General features: G+C 42.4%; 2 protein-coding genes across 4 annotated transcripts in view; both read right to left on the minus strand.

The window, feature by feature from the left end:
• Window positions 1–1998, minus strand: part of LOC136440695 (von Willebrand factor-like) — a 34927-nt gene extending 32929 nt beyond the window's left edge. Inside the window, exon 1 of the mRNA XM_066436796.1 lies at window positions 1903–1998. The gene's annotated coding sequence lies outside the window, so the exon portion shown is untranslated. The remainder of the gene's footprint in view (window positions 1–1902) is intronic.
• Window positions 1999–3297: 1299 nt separating this feature from the next.
• LOC136440225 (ileal sodium/bile acid cotransporter-like) overlaps window positions 3298–17084 on the minus strand; it is a 36859-nt gene continuing 23072 nt past the window's right edge. For 2 of the 3 annotated variants that reach the window (XM_066436117.1, XM_066436116.1), the window contains exons 3-7: window positions 11223–11420; window positions 7740–7939; window positions 7336–7540; window positions 6649–6772; window positions 3298–6431 (exon numbers count right to left, since the gene is read on the minus strand). In XM_066436117.1, the coding sequence (XP_066292214.1) occupies window positions 6046–6431; window positions 6649–6772; window positions 7336–7540; window positions 7740–7939; window positions 11223–11417 (1110 nt within the window). In that variant the 5' untranslated portion in view covers window positions 11418–11420 and the 3' untranslated portion in view covers window positions 3298–6045. Of the gene's footprint in view, window positions 6432–6648; window positions 6773–7335; window positions 7541–7739; window positions 7940–11222; window positions 11421–12155; window positions 12181–17084 lie in introns of all 3 variants that reach the window. The other variant, XM_066436118.1, reaches the window with a different exon arrangement.

Below are 17084 nucleotides of genomic sequence, written 5' to 3' on the forward strand. Positions count from 1 at the left end.
GAGGGGTGCTTTGTACAAGGGCCAAGGCGTACTGTGTGTTCATGTTTTAGCTGATCCAGACATATTTTGCTAAAACCTACATCTTTCTCATAAAGTTGGAAAGTTGTGAATGATAGACGATAAATGACGTGTTCGCTCATGTGAAGATGAAAAAGGGGCGTGGTGCTATGTTCAATGTTGTCATGAAGTTTAGGAATTCTTTTTGTTCACAATAGAGTTTGATACAAGGAGAAAGATTTAAGACCCGAGTTTTGAATTTACTGTTGAATACGCCCCTGTTAGCTGAGACTATCTGTATAATAATTACAATGGACGTCTGGATCTTTGTAGAAAAACGTCAAGATTTATGTTGAATTATCTATTTTAAGTCCCCTTTCTGTTAACATAGTAACTTTATGCGGGTTGGGAGTGGGGTGGGCTGGCGGTTGGGGGTAGAGGCACAGGATGACACATAGTCTACTGTTTATCTAAAGGCTTAAAACTTAGTCCACTAGGTTTAAAACCTAGCGGACTAAGTTCTTAAGCCTTTAGATATTGAGGTCCAGATCCCTATAACAATGGACGTCTTAGAGAAGCAAGGTCATTTCTTTGGATTTTCAAGCCAATAACACGACAGAGAGGTCTTACTGGTTAGATATATGACATCTCCTCAAGGTCACTGTACAAATTTCTCTCCAGAGAATACAAAAATGAAAAAGTGTACACGAAAATCAGCAACACACACACGCAGTTTAAATAGACGGATTCGGACATTGCATTCCATAGATATAAATATAAACGATCACCAATTCATCCCGCAACAACATTCCAAATAAGTAAGCGACTAAGACATTTTTTCTTCAAATATCGCTATTTCTTACTTTCCGTTTTGTGTTTTTCACACAAAGAGGGGGGGAGGGGCGCAATCAAATATTCTTTCGATTCACCATATATTAAATATGTCCTAAAGTAGACTGTAATATAGCCTCTCCTCCAGGCTATGCTATGCACACAGCTCCGTGAAGGAAGGGATTAACATGCGACCTTGTCCAAAGCCTGCTTATCTTGGTTAGCATGCAGCGCAGTGTTGAGTTTATTGAGTTTATTGAGATACCCTTTAGCCCCTCTAGGGGGCTAATCTTCCAGGGCTCATGAACACTACATGTACATCACAAAGTACATCTGGCCGCACGTTCCCAGCTCCTGACCGCAAGGTCTCAGCCCCTGGCCGCACGGTGGTACGGTGCAGCTCCTGGCCGCACAACAGCAAAATCGTCTCAAAAAAGGCCGAAAATTTTAGAAAAGCTGCCTGTTTTCAGTCAATTGCGGCACGAAATGCAAAATATTCTAGCGTAGTCTTCGGTTCACATGTTTACCCGTCCTCTGACGGAGTTTCACGGCCCCAAAAGTGTTCCAGGCATAATTAACGTTCAATGTCCATTGAGGGAACATTTTTGTCACCGCGCTTATACACAGGGGTGGAGTCATGTGCAAGTTTTATTGTAATGTGTCCCATGCAAACAGGCATGATGAAAATGGGGGTGAGCCATCGAACTTTTTTTTAAAGCGGGGGGAGGGCCATTGAAACAAATGAGCCGGGGGAAGGGCGAAGGAATTTATTCTTATCGAACCACTTTGCACTTTGTAAATATCACGGGTGTTTGGCCCAGAGCCCATCGGTCCCGGGTCCGAATCCATATCCCCTGTCGCTACCGATGTTGAGCTCTTGGGAAAGGCACTTTCTATACATGGCTTTCTTCAATACACCCAGGGGTTCAAATGAGTATACTATTCTCTGTACGTGGCACTGAAATAGGTTATGAAAAACTTCAGTGCAGTGCTACGTCGTCCTTGTCTTACCAAAGGCAAAGTAAAAAATAAAAAATAAAAAGTAATACACAAGGACAAACAAGCTGGACTCACCGATCCACAGGCGATAGACACTCGGCGACCTCCGCAGTCGACGCCGGCAGCCCTCCGAGTGAGGGACACCCTCTGATACGGATCTGAACATGGGTGTAGCCTGTTTAAGGCACCTCCAGCCTAGACTATGCGCTATTACACTACCCATGTAGCCCAAGGTGCACTGATAGCCTATACAATGGCCTTCTCTTCTAGATTTTACGTGGATTGACTTCTGCTGTTGTATGCTGTAGAATAACTTCTGTAAGTCAATTGAATCATATAATATCACGTCAATAAAAAATAACCATCTGTGATATAGTCTGACCAATTCAATGTATCAACGTCAGAAACGAACTATTTTTGATAAAGAGTCACTATATAGTTTTAAGAATAATGTTTGACTTCAAATTGAACAATATAGTTTATCATGTAAATGTCTGATTTAGAAAAGTTTGAAGTTATAACTCCTAATATCGCAATTTCAATGTCGGTTTAATTCTTATCCTTCCGTTTTAGTAATTACTAAACCACCAGAATCAGTTTCTTGAATTCAATACTTCAACAAACTAACTGTATTGTATACTTGATGTTCACTTTTCTTGTATCTTTCCATTGGAAAACACGAAAGTTGTACTTCTCGGCGAGTTCGATATGTTTCACTTCTAAGAGTTCCTTGACTCAGGGCGCCCGGGGGGGGGGGGGGAGGCACATGTAGAAAGTGACAGCCAGAGATAACCGTTGTAAGGTGGCACTCAAACCCCTTTGTCTCATGATGTAAAACCGGTCTTGGCAGAGTCTATCCTACCTCCTGTTGTCATTGGGAAACCTTAATGATAGTGTCGCTTGCCCTCCTCGTGTTTCACACACGTCTGCTAACAAAAACGTTCAAACAGTTACGTAACCGTTAAAGGTCATCGTTTGAAATTGTTAAGATCCATTCAGACGTTGTTAAAGAGAGTGATAGTAAGTTTTGTGTGGCTTCAGAGTTGCGTTGTGTCGAGTTAATTGGTGACATGTGAAGGACAAAAACATCAATCAATCATATCCAGTAGTGCCCTTGAGGTCAGAGATAAGCTGTAGATGCGTATACATCTGGGGTTTGGTTCGAAATGATGACAGTGCGTGTGTGTGTGTATGTGTGTGTGTGTGTGTATGTGTTTGTATGTATGTGTGAGTGTGTGTATGTGTGGTTACGCGTCACGATGCATGTACGCGCGCGCGAGTGTGCATTGGCCTATGTATGCACGTGTGTGTATCAAATTGTGTGTGTGTGCGGGCGTACGCGTGTGTGCTTATGTACGCAAGTGTGTGGACGTGTGCGTACGTGTGTATGTTTGAGTGCTTGTGTACGTGTGGGTAGTTTTTATCCTACATGTATAATTACTCGTGGGGTGAATAAATGACAACAAAATGTTTAATAGAAGAATATAGAATACTTTATTTCCCGCCATGTCTATCGTCAGCACTTTTTAACCTGGTGATTCTGTCAATCATATCTGTTACACGCTTAGTTAACAACTTATGTCATCATCATTGAAGTGACTGTACCTAATCGTACCTGCGATTCCTGCACTCAAATTATACCGGGGAATGGAACTCCCGGCATGCCCTGCGCTATCCGACAGGAAGGTCAAAGGTCACAACAACAGTAAGTCAAAGGTCACACCGACAATGACAAATGAAGGTCAACGACAATAATCACAGCTGGGTTAGGTGTTTCACCAACGTCATCAAATTTGAATGTTACAACACAGCGAGGACAAAGCCATACATAACGTAACGTAAGAATGAATTTCAACGGATATCACGTTAAATCATAAAATAAAATGGCCATATCACTTTCTCAGTTGGACTGATTTTTTTCATAGCAAAAGAGGTTTGGACTAATGAAGAAATCAATTAAACGTTGAGACTGTTGAGAATTCAGTAACAACATTTCAGTAACGTCAAAATATTTGATACTTACAAAAACGAGGGAAGAGTTAACTTGTTATCCTAAGTACCATATATTGTTGGTCAGAAATATCGTCATTTGATATTTCTCTCATCTAGTGTTGCAATTGTTACAACAATAAGAACGCATTTTAGACACCACTATCCCTACACATGTGAACTGGTTATCACAATTTCAAGATTATAGGCCCACAATACTATTTAGCATACAAACTTTGTTACAGTTGGTTAGTGAGTTATTTGTCTGCAGATGATTCGACTTCCACCTGGTGTTGTGAAAGAAAAGTGACGTAACCTGTAGATTGCGAGTCAAAATCAACTCTAAAATACAAACAAAATACGCACACATTTTGTATGAAATACACCAGACAATACTTAGTAAGTATGACTGATAATTGACAACTATGTATATATAACTGACAAATGACTGACAAAGACGAAAATATAAGAACATTTAGAAATATCAATATTTGATTCGATTGACGATATTCATTGTAAAATCTATCCATGTCACCAAAAACATCTACACCAATGTGGGCGGGTAAGAGTCTAGACTAAAGTTATACAGTATCAATACTGTAACAATTATACACAACTTAAGACATACATATGTATAACCGATTATACTCAACGATATGGCTAAACGTTTGAAAAACAATATTACTGTCACATGTTCAAAATCAGTAAGTTAAATCTTACTTACCTTTCTATTTACCATAACATACACGAAGTGTGCTTTAAAGAAAAACACATTATATTTCTCCCTGCAAAAAAATAAACGAATACTGATTTTGTACACAACAGGTTCAACCTTTGATAATGATAGCATTTGGTATTGTATATATGTATGATTTGTATTATGCTAAAGACGAGGTATATGTATCATGTTAAAGCCTCGAGGAATTTTTGCCTTAACTGGACGTGACATATTGCTTTGAGTTGCAACCGCTATACTAATACATATCTGGATTTTTGGGAAATTTATGTTACATTCACTGACTTACCACTCCCAACTACATCATGTACAAAGTACACCATGTTTTCTAACCATCAAAAAAAAAGTACCCAAAAATATTCCTTTGGCATATGTGCCAACACTGTAGATTTTATATACTTATATACATCTGCGATCCTGTCACATTTTCATTGGATATCTAGTTACCACAGTGTAAGAAAACCCTTGTGCCTTTTCAAAATTGTTACAATTTCTGTATAGTGTATGTCTTTACACAAGACCATTAGACTTAGACGCTATGTAGCTTGGAGATTGTAGGAAATTTCTACACGTCTATATACAATGAACCCTGACACATATAGTACGGAAGGATCCTGGCACGCATTACTGACGTCACGCATTAGTGACGTCACGCATTACAGACGTCACGTGGTCTGTACGGTCACGTGTCTCATTACAGACGTCACGTGATCTGTAAGGTCACGTGCCAGAAGTGAGTGGGTCATTATTCCTGAAAAGGTACGACGGATCAGCCGAGTAATATGACATTTTCTACGGTATGACTGCTTCGAATACTCTTATAGTTCTTTCGTCAATAAGACTTCTCACTATTGTGTTGAAGCCAAGTTTGAAGTTAGTCTTCTAGCAGTTGTTTAGGACCTAACTGGATGCGCTTGGCGCTAAAGGAGTGTCTCCATGAAAACAATTAGTAACATTATACAGATCAATTTTTCACTGGCACTGTTTTTGTGAATAAGCTCTGACAGTTAGAATGACAGTCGCCAGAACTTCTTAACAAATAAGGTTTACAGCTACAATTTTGAATACCTCTTGAACATAATGAAACAAAGTTATAGGACCGTGATGACATAGGGATGTATCTGTACCATTATCTAAGCATGTGTCTGACTCTAAAGTCCCATTTGGACATGTTCGTCCCTTGGGCAAGAAACAATCATGCCACAGTGTGCCTGACTAATTTTCAGCAAAATGGCATTGGGACGTCCGTTTCGGGACCAGTCATCTTTCTACATAACGTTGGAGTTCACATAGAAAAAGGAAGTTGTAAATGTGAAATACCCTGAATTCCAGGGATATTCAAGGCTCACTCTACTCTTCCTTCTTGGAAATCGTTTTGGTGTGAAGAAATGAGACACAGGAGGTCTTGAAATACCCTCCCATTGATGTTAACAAGCTTGTGATTTACCTATAACCTTGTTCCATGGAAATCTATAGCTTACCTTACCCTAGTTCTATGATCTGTTCTTGTGAACCTCGTCGTCAATCTCCATAGCTACGATGTTCGCGACTCCGTTCTTTTCCGGATTCCCGGTGCTTTCCTGATTCTCCGCAAACTTGTCCCCTCCGGTTTCCGGATTCTTGTTCTGGCCGGTCGCCACGAGCCAGAGCCGGAAGATTCCGGTGACGGCGAGACCGAGCACGATGAGGAAGGGAGCGTACAGCATGGGGAAGACGAGCAGCTCGGAGAGGAACTGCTTCTTCTGGGCGAAGGTGAGCTGGATGATGGCGACGGCGAGAGTGACGTGCTGCACGCCCGTCTCCAAGGCGATGGCGCGGCGACGTGAGTGGCTCAGCTGCAGGAAAGGCGCACAGGAAATGCCGTAGCCGAGCACACCACCTGTGCCGAACACATGACACAATGAGCCGCACAATCTGGACGGTGGGCGTTACCGACTTCAAGCCAATTTTCACCCCTTACTGATTTCTATTAGGTCATGTGACAGAAGCAGCTGTTCAGCAGTTCCTGACGAAGGCTGGACAATTATTGCCTTGTATTTCCTTACCACCATCCTAGTGACAAACAAACAAACAAATAAACAAATAAACAGTCTCACCGATGACGGGCAGCAGTAGCGCCCCAACCCAGACGTTCCATGATGCCTTGAACATCGACGGGTTGATGATGACACTCAGGACGAACGTCGTGGTGATACCCAGCAGACCAATCACGCTGCCGATCTGGAGCATGGAGAAATCCATCATTAGGATGTCTTCTAACACACGTGTATATGACTGCGCTACTTCGGTAGTGTAGAGTTCTAGCTTTTATAGTCATGACCGGAGTTTAATTTCGCGTACCCTTTTTTCAGTTGATTTTATACAGTGTACGTTCTTACTGCCAGGGCTACCCAACTAGTCGAAGGCTATTACACAGAGTTAGCCCTGGTAACTGAAAGAAATTCAAGATTCAAAACAAACTTTCACAAAGCACATTAAAATACACATGAAGGCGTACACAAAACACAGGACTAAGCTATATATAAAATCGTTAACAAAGTCACAACTTTGGTTCATGTTACGTAGCTTGCTTAGATTATACAATAAGTCATCTGAGTCATCTGGTCCTTTTTTTTACAGCCAAATAGATAAATCAAATCAAATCATTACTGTAATGCTTTAATGGAGAATGCTGAGATATAACAACCATCTGAACAGAGCAGTGCGTAGGCTTCACCCAGTATTGTGAAAATGCTACTCACGGACAAACTTTCAAAGATCTATATTATGTGGTATAAGCTCACCAGAACTATGACTTTAGCCAGTTTCTCGAACCAGAACTTGATGAGCATGCCGACAGCGACGGGAATGAGGATCATGGCGAGCGTGGTGACGATCTCCTTGTACGGGACAACAGCGACATCGTGCGTCCAGCTGCGGGAGTACAGCCACAGGTTCAGCGGCATCATGCCCATGGCCAACACCGTGGACAACGTCGTCATGGTTACGCTGTGGTGAAGGAAGGATTAGAAGAGATCAGTTACTATGATGAGAAGCGAAAACAGACATGTTTATGTCAAGGGAAATAAAACGTTTCCACCTGTTTTTACAGAATGAGTTGGCAATCATCTTTAACAAACCGACATGGCGGACAGTAAATGACGTCACACTCACGTGGCTGCAAGCAACCAATGGAAAGAAATGCTACCTTAGAGCCACGTCTCCACGATTCCAGAACGTCAGGATGTTAGAAGTGGTACCCCCGGGACAGCAGGACACTACAAGGGCGCCCATAGCGGTCATGGAGGAGTACTGCAGGGCATGGGCCAGTCCAAACCCCACTAGGGGGAGCACGATGAACTGACACAGGAAACCGATCGCAACACCCACGAAGAAACGGCGATCGATCTAGGTATGCGACAAAAAAACATCATAACATTATCTTAACTCAACTCAACTTAAGTCAACACACTTTCACAGGAGAATACTTTGAAGTTTCCACCTCGGGAGATATAGAGATGTCCCTGTAGCCCAATCGGTAGCAGGGTTTGCAGAGAGGAGCAACATCTTCAGTTACGGATGGTTTTGAAACACGTCCATGATTTACAAAAATACACACGAAGTAGAAAATTAAAAAGGAAGCTCTGGCTCAGAGAAGCATCGATGCCTAAAGTTATGGTGTAGCTTCTTTCTACATAGTAAGAAACGCTGCACTTTCAGTTAGCCTGGGTATACCAACCTTCGTAGTAACCGGTGGCTCTTTGCAGCGGTTACTGCGGAGGATGGTACACAGCTCAAGCTAACTTTCGGTAAAGTTAAAGTTAAAGTGACCCGGGCGTCCTGAAAAGACGCATAGGGGTGGCGCCCATCTCCATTTCTATAGCCCTTGGGCCACACAAATTTGTGCAAGTCACTACAGCAGGGGGCTGATCCGCTGGTGGCGATGTGTGTGTTTAACTACCATGCTAAGCAGAAAAAGCAGTACGTATCATTTTGAAAGTCTTTGGTATGACCCGGGCGGGGTTCGAACTCACGACCTACCGTGTACAAGGCGAACACTCTACCAACTAGGCCATTGCACCGGTTGGTAACTGTTAGCAAATGTCGCTCACGCCCATGGATAGCATGCGTACAGACGTCAAGGTTATACAATCTACCCGATGGCTTGTACGTCTGTGAATTTCAAAGGTTAAGCCTTTTGTTTCATAGTTTTTTTCAACTACACCCCCTGCCACAAGTTGATATCAGTGCACATATGGGAATGGCACATGAATCATATCTTTAGGGAGAAAGAAGAGAGCGGCTTGGGTATATATACTTTCATGTCTAAAGACACAAAATTGTTTCCAACTGTGAGCCAGCTGGATCGAAGATTCAACTAGACGTTGACATTTGATTTCTAACGAAGACAGCTTGAGTTTGAATGTCAAAGCCAAGTTGATGTAACAAGTATTATTTAACACACGTATGCGTCGTGTGCAGGTGTTTCACTGGTTCTCTTGGTTGATTGTTCAAACACCAGCTGCTTACCCTTCATACGTTGTTCGCAGCGGTAGGGCCTGATAGCGTTGTCAAAACATACTTTTACAGTCCGTAGCCCAGACTACTCCGAAAAGAACACCCACGTATAGCCTCGTATTGAAGACAATGAGACATATTTTGCGATAACCTTTCACGTATGAACCGTGGCATAATTAGCCAAGGTAATTTATGCATATGGTCGCGGCCTTGTCTACATCCCACGCAGAACTTCTATTTTCTTCATCCATATAAACTACGCACAAAAAGTTCGGAAACTTAACTTTGGTTGATCATATCTCCGTTGTTTTTTTACCGATTTTGATGCATTATATATCATTATAAAGCTTGTGCGATTCCCTGTTCTATGATACCAAACTTATTGTTATTGAAAACCCACGGAACAAGTACCAGGACTAATAACGTGAGTGGGTCACGGAGAAAAAGTGCCCAAAATTCCCTGTTGGTGTCATACGCGCACTGTGACATCCTATCGGTATGGGCGCGGATGATGATTCAATACATTTTTCCTCGGGTTCTGAGGTTATTTTTAGAACACACACCATCCAAGGTTATTTCTAGCACACAGAACATCCAAGGTTATTTTTAGCACATCGAAGATCCAATTGATTACACCACACACACAAAAAACGCGTCCTGCAATAGTATCGTCATCCACAGGTGTTATTTTTTGTTATTGTTTCACAACAAACATTGGGGTATGGTGAGGCATAACCTCCAGGGGAAGACAAGACTTGTACCAGGAACCCTCAATGCAGAAAGATATCGTGACACAATACTTGATCCGGTGGCCATCCCTTTCCTCCATAACATGGGGCCGAATGACTTGCTGCAAGATGATAACGCCCGCCCACACCGGGCAGGGATCATCGCCGACCATCTCCAGCATGCAGGTGTAGAGAGGATGGAGTGGCATCTATGGGATCAGCTTGGGCGAGCTGTCCGTGCAAGAGTGACCGAGAGAACAAAGCTGGCTGACCTAGGACGACTGCTGGTGGCGGAATGGGACGCTATCCCACAGCATCGCATTGCGCGACTGGTGACGAGTATGAGGAGGAGGTGCATGCCGTGCTGTAGTGACAGCGCGTGGCTGGGCCACCCGTTACTAAGACTCCTTGCTAACCCGTTACTAAGACACAGATTGTTGGTTTTGATAAAGAATAAACTTAGCTTTCATGAATATGTCTTGTTTATTCTTGTTGATTTTACACAATACCCTCGTACAGAAGTCAATACCAACAGAAGAATATGTACGGAATAGCATGTTTGACTATAGTAAGGTAATCTGGGCACTTTATTTCTTCGACCCACTCACTTTAGCAGGCCTGATGCTCGTTTCATGAACTCGCAATCACAATAAGTTTGGTATCATGGGAAAGAAAATCAAATAAGCTTTTAAATGATATGTAATACATTGAAATCGGTAAAAAAAATGACGGAAATATGATCGACCAAAGTTAAGTTTCCGAACTTTTTGTGCGTAGTTTAGATAAGATATTTTCGCGTGGAATATGTAACTCATAACATGTGTGAATCTTCCAATCTTTGACAGTTTTGTATGTTTGTGTCCTGGGAGCTAAGATTCTTTTTGAGCAATTGCGCATGCGCCGCAGCAAGGCAGGCTGGGGCATTATATATGTACTGCGTTTTAACATGCGTGCAACTACGTTACAGCTTCGGACTTTATTTCATAGTACAGAAAAGTCAAGGGACACCCATAAATACAAAATGTTGACGAGGGTAAGTATACACCCCAAAACCAACTACCAAGCACTTCGCGTGTTCTCGATTTTGTTTTGCACGATAACCGTTGAGGGGGACTGGATACTGTACTGGGCAGAAATAAGGTGGAAAGCCCCCTTCACACTTGTGCGTATATACAAGTCCGCATAAGCTGCGCATTAACATGCTTTTGGTTTAGATTAAGGTTACAGCCGAAGAAGTCATTTCTTTGGTTCGATGACTAGGCTGCACAACTGTGGGTCAAAGTAGAAAACAACTTCCTCCCCGCAATCTTTACTAAAAACAAAACAAAAATGCTAGTACGCAACTCATGCGTATTTGAATATACGCACAAGTGTGAAGAGGCCCTAAGGATATAAGATGAGTGTAGGGCCTATGGGGGAGGGGGGTGATACGTAGTCGTGCGCACCTGTGAAGGCTGCTTGAGTACCCGGATGAGCTCCCTCAGTTTCAGCGTGCAGCCCATCGCCAGCATGATGGCCGTTACCACGGCAACGTTGAACCAGTTGAAGGCCTCGATCAGCTGGGGGTTGGGCGGAACCATCCGGGGTCCTGGCGGGGGTGTCGTACCGCTCACGTTCCCCTCCGTCGTGTTTTGTGCCATCGTCTGTGTTGAAGACAAACCAACCTAAACGTTAGAACAGCTTTTTAAAAGATTCAGGACTTAACAACTTTTTGCCGAATCCCCGGCCTTTTTAAGGATGACTGACCCAATTTTGGTCACGTGCCTCATGTGACATATCCAAAATAAAAGCGGTCAGTCACCATGATGAAGGTTTGAGATAGCTTGCCCTGGAATATAGCCTTGCTAGCGGGGTAACGACCGTTTGGAAGCCTAAAGTTTGGAAGCCTGGCGTACGCGTCCAGGCTAGATCGGATCCGAGCGGAGGGGGTCGTGCAGATAGGCTGGTATGCATATGGTCTAGAAGATTTAATGTTCTAAAAAAAATCATTGACAGATAAAATCTGGCATCATGTTGGACCGGTGATCAATAAGTTCTCCGTCTCACCCAGAAATAAGATGTACGACTCAAATTTCGCGCATGATAATAAAGTATACAGTATACCAAACTTCAAAGCATTGTGTCATTTGTGATTACTAATTTGCAGCCGATGCTCAGTAACGTTAGGTGAGAGAGAAGTACAGTTGAGCTGTGACCTGAGGTGTGTGGGCCAACTTGCTCTACTGATCAAGAAATTCAGATACCCACTTCTTTCTAGTTGAAATGCGAAGAGATTTCTCATCAAATATTTTGACAATGTCTTCGTAGATTTCATGGCATGAGGAACACGACCCACACAGCTCTGATCACAGTTCACCCTTGAATTTCTCGCCGCTTACCTACTGATTTTCAAAAGGACGCCGACTGAAAAGAAATGACCACAACTATTTCAACTTTGGTGTTATTGATAAAAGGCATTATCGCTCGTTCTCAATGAAATGTGCAAAATAGCGATTTTTAAGGTCGAAAAATTGATCAGCTCATTTTCCAAGCAAACCAACCTCATTTTTAGGTAAACATCTCCTTTTATGATCCCCAAAATATTACAGCTAATTTATCACGGGAAGTTGCAGAAAATTTCTAAGCTTTGATTAGATGTCCTTGGAGTTTACCCGTATTTTTGCGGAAAAAAATGTTGAACATCAGTAATTAGATATTTCAATTTTGGAGCTTTCATGTCGTGACATCGCCTTCAAAGCCTATAGTTGAGGAGTCAGTATCTCTGGTAAAACGTCTGTCAAATTTAGTGCCGTGCTGACGATTGCTGTATAACTGTTTCATTCAGGATTAATATTGTCTGGATTTGTTTTTGCATTTCGACTTGTTTGAGATATTTACAAGAGACGAAATCTGATAGTTCTTGCAAAACTTTCCATCCTCCGTTGATCCGAATAATTTAACTCTTACAACATCTATAACATATTCAATGTTGCGAACTAATACTGCTTAGGAGCAGTAAAGCATTTGGAACGGAGGGGGAATCGCGGAAAAACGGTAACGGAGATTACATACTGTCGCCAAAAGACGTGTTCACCAGACGTAAGTCGCCAAGTTGTAATTGATCGACTTCTGATTTCTTAGGACATGAGGACAGGCACACTATACTTGTTTAAAGTAAATCAAAGGTAGTTTTCTGCATCATGTGAACTTAACATGTAGTTACGGTCAACATAAATCACAAAAATAAAATCTGGAAGAAAGAGTAAAAAATTGGAATATGATAACACTACAGAGGGTTTCTCTCAGTTGAATCTATACTTTTCTATCTTAGTTCAAACGCTTTTGCCTTATGGTGCACAACTACAAAAAGTTCTGCGCCAGGTTCCTCTTAAAAGCCACAAAAGCTGTAAGTCGTCATGAAAACGACAGGTTGGCACCTCATATGTGGCATATCTTAATGTCAGGAACGTCTTACTTTAAACGGTAACGGAGCTTACCGTTTTGGGCGACAGGCATAAACCGGCTTGCACAGCGTACAAGAACAGTGCCAGGAGCGATCTGACGTGATTTGTCGGAGGGCCTTAGTAGCTGGATTCACCAGCTAACCGATCATTCTCTGAACTGAATTGTTACATTCTCGGCTGCTTTTTAAATTTTGCATGTCTCCGCATGCGACAGCCGTTTTTTATGACTCTTTAGGCCACCCATTGCCATAACTTTTTCTAAGTCAAAACCCATAAGTAATTTTGAGGTGCATTTTTTGTGAAACATGATACGTGTTGTGGGAAAGTGAAGAAATCATCGATGGTGCCCTAATTTGGCTCATATCAAGTCGTAAAGGCTGGCGACAGCAATTTGTACATTCAAATGAGAACGAGCGAATACCTTATGATTATGCTCCGAAATTTGAGTTGTCTATCTTATATCTGGGTGAAGCCGGAGACTCATTGATCAGACTCCCACGGTGTCAAACTGACGTATTATCTGTCTACAAGTACGCCCCCATCTCTCTTCACTGACGTCAGTCTACCCACATTTGGCATTTACAAACCATTTCAACACAAAGGTATCACAGATCGCTGTTATAGGGGCTTCTGGAGCACGTAATTACATACGGAACACGACGTAAGGAGTCCAAATTCCAGATAGCCTGGTCACCAGTCTCTACGGGTCAGCTTAGGGGGTTTTGACGGGACCGTCTGCTATAATAATAAGCTTATTGCAAATTCCTGCCCGAAGGCTAATTGCAAACAACATAGATAAAAGAACAGGTTCCAAAATAGGTATAAAAGCGACTAAACTAGATTATAAAAACGTAGTTGTCTATAAATAGTGAAGGGTTTGACTTCTCTTTTGTCAGCAATGGAAGACGTAATGGCCCACCTTTTCTATAATTTGTGGGTTTTTGGTAGTTAAAAGAAGACTAGTCTTTTCTTTGTCTGTAAGCTTAGAGAAATTCGGACAAATTTTAGTGGTCTGAATAGACAACTCATTTCGTGCATTATCATAAAATGAACAGTTTGAAAAAAAGTCTATTTCATCTTCCATGGCATTTGTACTGCAATGACCGTTTCTGTCAGCCTGCCTTATATTTGTGACCGTTCCCATTTTGCTGTGCCCTGTAGTTGACCCTAAATGTTTTCTCATTGGCTAGACTGACCCATTAGGACAACGGGTGAAGTCGTGGTGCCATCTCAATCTTCTGGCTGTAGCTCTTTAAAATGTCGGAGCTCACCTCCCACTTTTTGTAGTATTTGTACCCAAACAAATTTGACAGATTCAGCTTTGCAGTTAAGGTAAAAACTTGATGATTGAAATGTAGGTAAGTTTGTTTGTTTTGAGGTGATCGTTTTTCATGGCTTAACCATGCGTTTCGTTGGAAAGTCCATTTGGTGGTCCCTCCCACACGATGCATGTGTGATGCCTTGTTTCGTGTTCACTCTTATCACCAATATTGAGACAGACGGCAGTTCACGCGCGACTGCGCGAGAAGTCCATATAACACGCGAGACTTGCCGTGGCTCTTATTGCAGCTGCAGCAACCACACAGGTGGAAGCTTTCAAAGTTTCTAAAAATAAATCGCCGCTTCTAAATATAGAAATCTACCAGAAGTTATTACATTCTTGACCGTCCGGTCATCTGTTCTCTGAAATTAAGTACTATTATTAGGAGTTCGAGACTTTACTTACATGTACGTAATGATTAAGCATCACTGGTAATCCGATAAACCCTACCTTAATCCATAAATGCAATGATGATACCATGTAGATAATTATCGCATCGATCAACACCTGTCGAGTGGATTAAAAGCGCCCCTTTGATGTCAAAGAGTTCTGTCGACATATATACAATTCTATACAGCCCTGGCTGTGTGTCCTGAACAGCCAAACCAATCAGATTAAATTGAATTAAATTACAATTCTTTACCAGTTGTAATCTTTGTTACGTGTGGTGAAACATGATCAGTACAATTTACAGTGGCCTTGCATAGTTACTAAACACACATACAAAATTATCATGTTGTTCATTCCGTTCAGTCATGCTACACCTGGCAGCTTGAAGGGTTATTATCACAATCAATGACACCTGATCACTCACTCATTCGAATGCAACAAAGGCCCGGTTTACACAATGCGTTTTAGATCGACTTGGAGTCGACTCAGGACCCTATAGCTAGGTCACTCAAGCAGTGTTTACTAGTATAAAAACTCCACTTAACCATCCCAAAACTTCTCACGATTCGACTCTTCAAACTTGTGTGTTAATCGGCCCAAAGTTGTGCTTAATACGTAAAGACTTGAGGGGATGTAGTATCTTATGTTTATGATACGGATCGTCTATTTCTCTTGAAAGCCATTAAGCGGGTATTTCACTGGACTGCGCCTAACCGCGCCAGTTGTCGCCCCAAAAAAGAGTCGTAATTTCAGGCGACAAATTGGCGTTTTGTCGCATTTTGTCGCATTTAGGCGCAGTCTAGTGAGATACCCGATTTAGAATGTAACCTCTTCAGACTTTTTCCAGGGCCAACAAAGGCCAGCTCCTCGGCTCCAGGGCCAACAGTTCCCGAAGAAAATTTTACCTTGGCCCCCTGTCGCTCAGCCGGCTTCCTCAGGCCGGGGGGGCTGAGGCAAAATTTCCTTGGTGGCATGTTGGCCCTGGGGCCGATGAGCTGGCCTGTGCAGGCCCTGAAAACAGTCTGGCTTAAGCTTCCGGATTAGTGCACACAGTACAGTACAGACAAGCAGCAAAGACATAGACGGGTGACACATTTTGTTCTTATCGACAAAGTGACGATTTCAAGCTGAAACGCTTTCAGGATATCAAGTTTGAACAAGTTTCAAGAAAATTGTTTGAAGTCATAACTGGTAAACATATAGCTGCAACAAATATACGACAACTTTATTGTGTGCTCATGGCAATGAATAGTTATTATAAGCTGTAAGAATACAGCAGTGGGCTTGGTGAATGGTCAAGGTCATATCTCGTCTTCTGTACATGACTCATATAGTTCTACGTGTAGAGACAAGAACGAGACCATAGCGGGTCAAAAAAAGAAGAAAACCTGAGTTCTGCTGCAGTGGCAACATATAACTTGGCCTTCTTCTGTCAAAGGCCTACCCACATACCAAATATCATCACAATCCACCAAAAAGATTCCTCAGAGTTATACTGGCCAAATCGTGCGGAAATCAAACACAAACGCACAAACATACACAGAGAGGCGGCAAACATGCCCAAAACAACGCCGGAGTGAAACAAAGAAATGGATGACACACCGACAGACACATAAATTACACCAAAACAATCTAATGGAGACTGAAACAACAGACACCGGAAGTTTTACAAGAAGTTACTGTCTGTGCAAGGTTACTGGTGAGAAGTATAGAACATATTGTTAGGAAGTACCTTGATATATAATTTTCTTGCCTTTTGAAATACACGTTAGGGTTTGAAGACGTCTATATCTCTACCTCTGGCTTTCGTCTAGTCAGGTAACCATACCATCGGGAGCTCCCAAGTATATTTACCGTGCTATGAGTAATGCCCGCCCGCCCAGGCAGATTAGCACGCACGGCGGTGGTTTTACGGGCTTGGCTTAATTTTAGTTCGCTCCCGCCGGCGATAACTTAGCCTGGGTGCCAGAGCCCCAATCTCTAAAATATCTATCGTGTGGGCACACGATAGATAGTCTAGAGATTGGGGGTCTGGCATCCAGGCTAGCTATAAATCGATATGCCAGTTTGGACAGTCAGCAGAAACAGGCCAAAATAGCAGACTGGGCCCGGTAGAACACCCCTAAGCCGACCTGTAGAGACGTGACCCGGTT

Source organism: Branchiostoma lanceolatum, chromosome 8 (genome assembly GCF_035083965.1).
Source record: "Branchiostoma lanceolatum isolate klBraLanc5 chromosome 8, klBraLanc5.hap2, whole genome shotgun sequence".
Taxonomy (NCBI): Eukaryota; Metazoa; Chordata; class Leptocardii; order Amphioxiformes; family Branchiostomatidae; genus Branchiostoma; species Branchiostoma lanceolatum.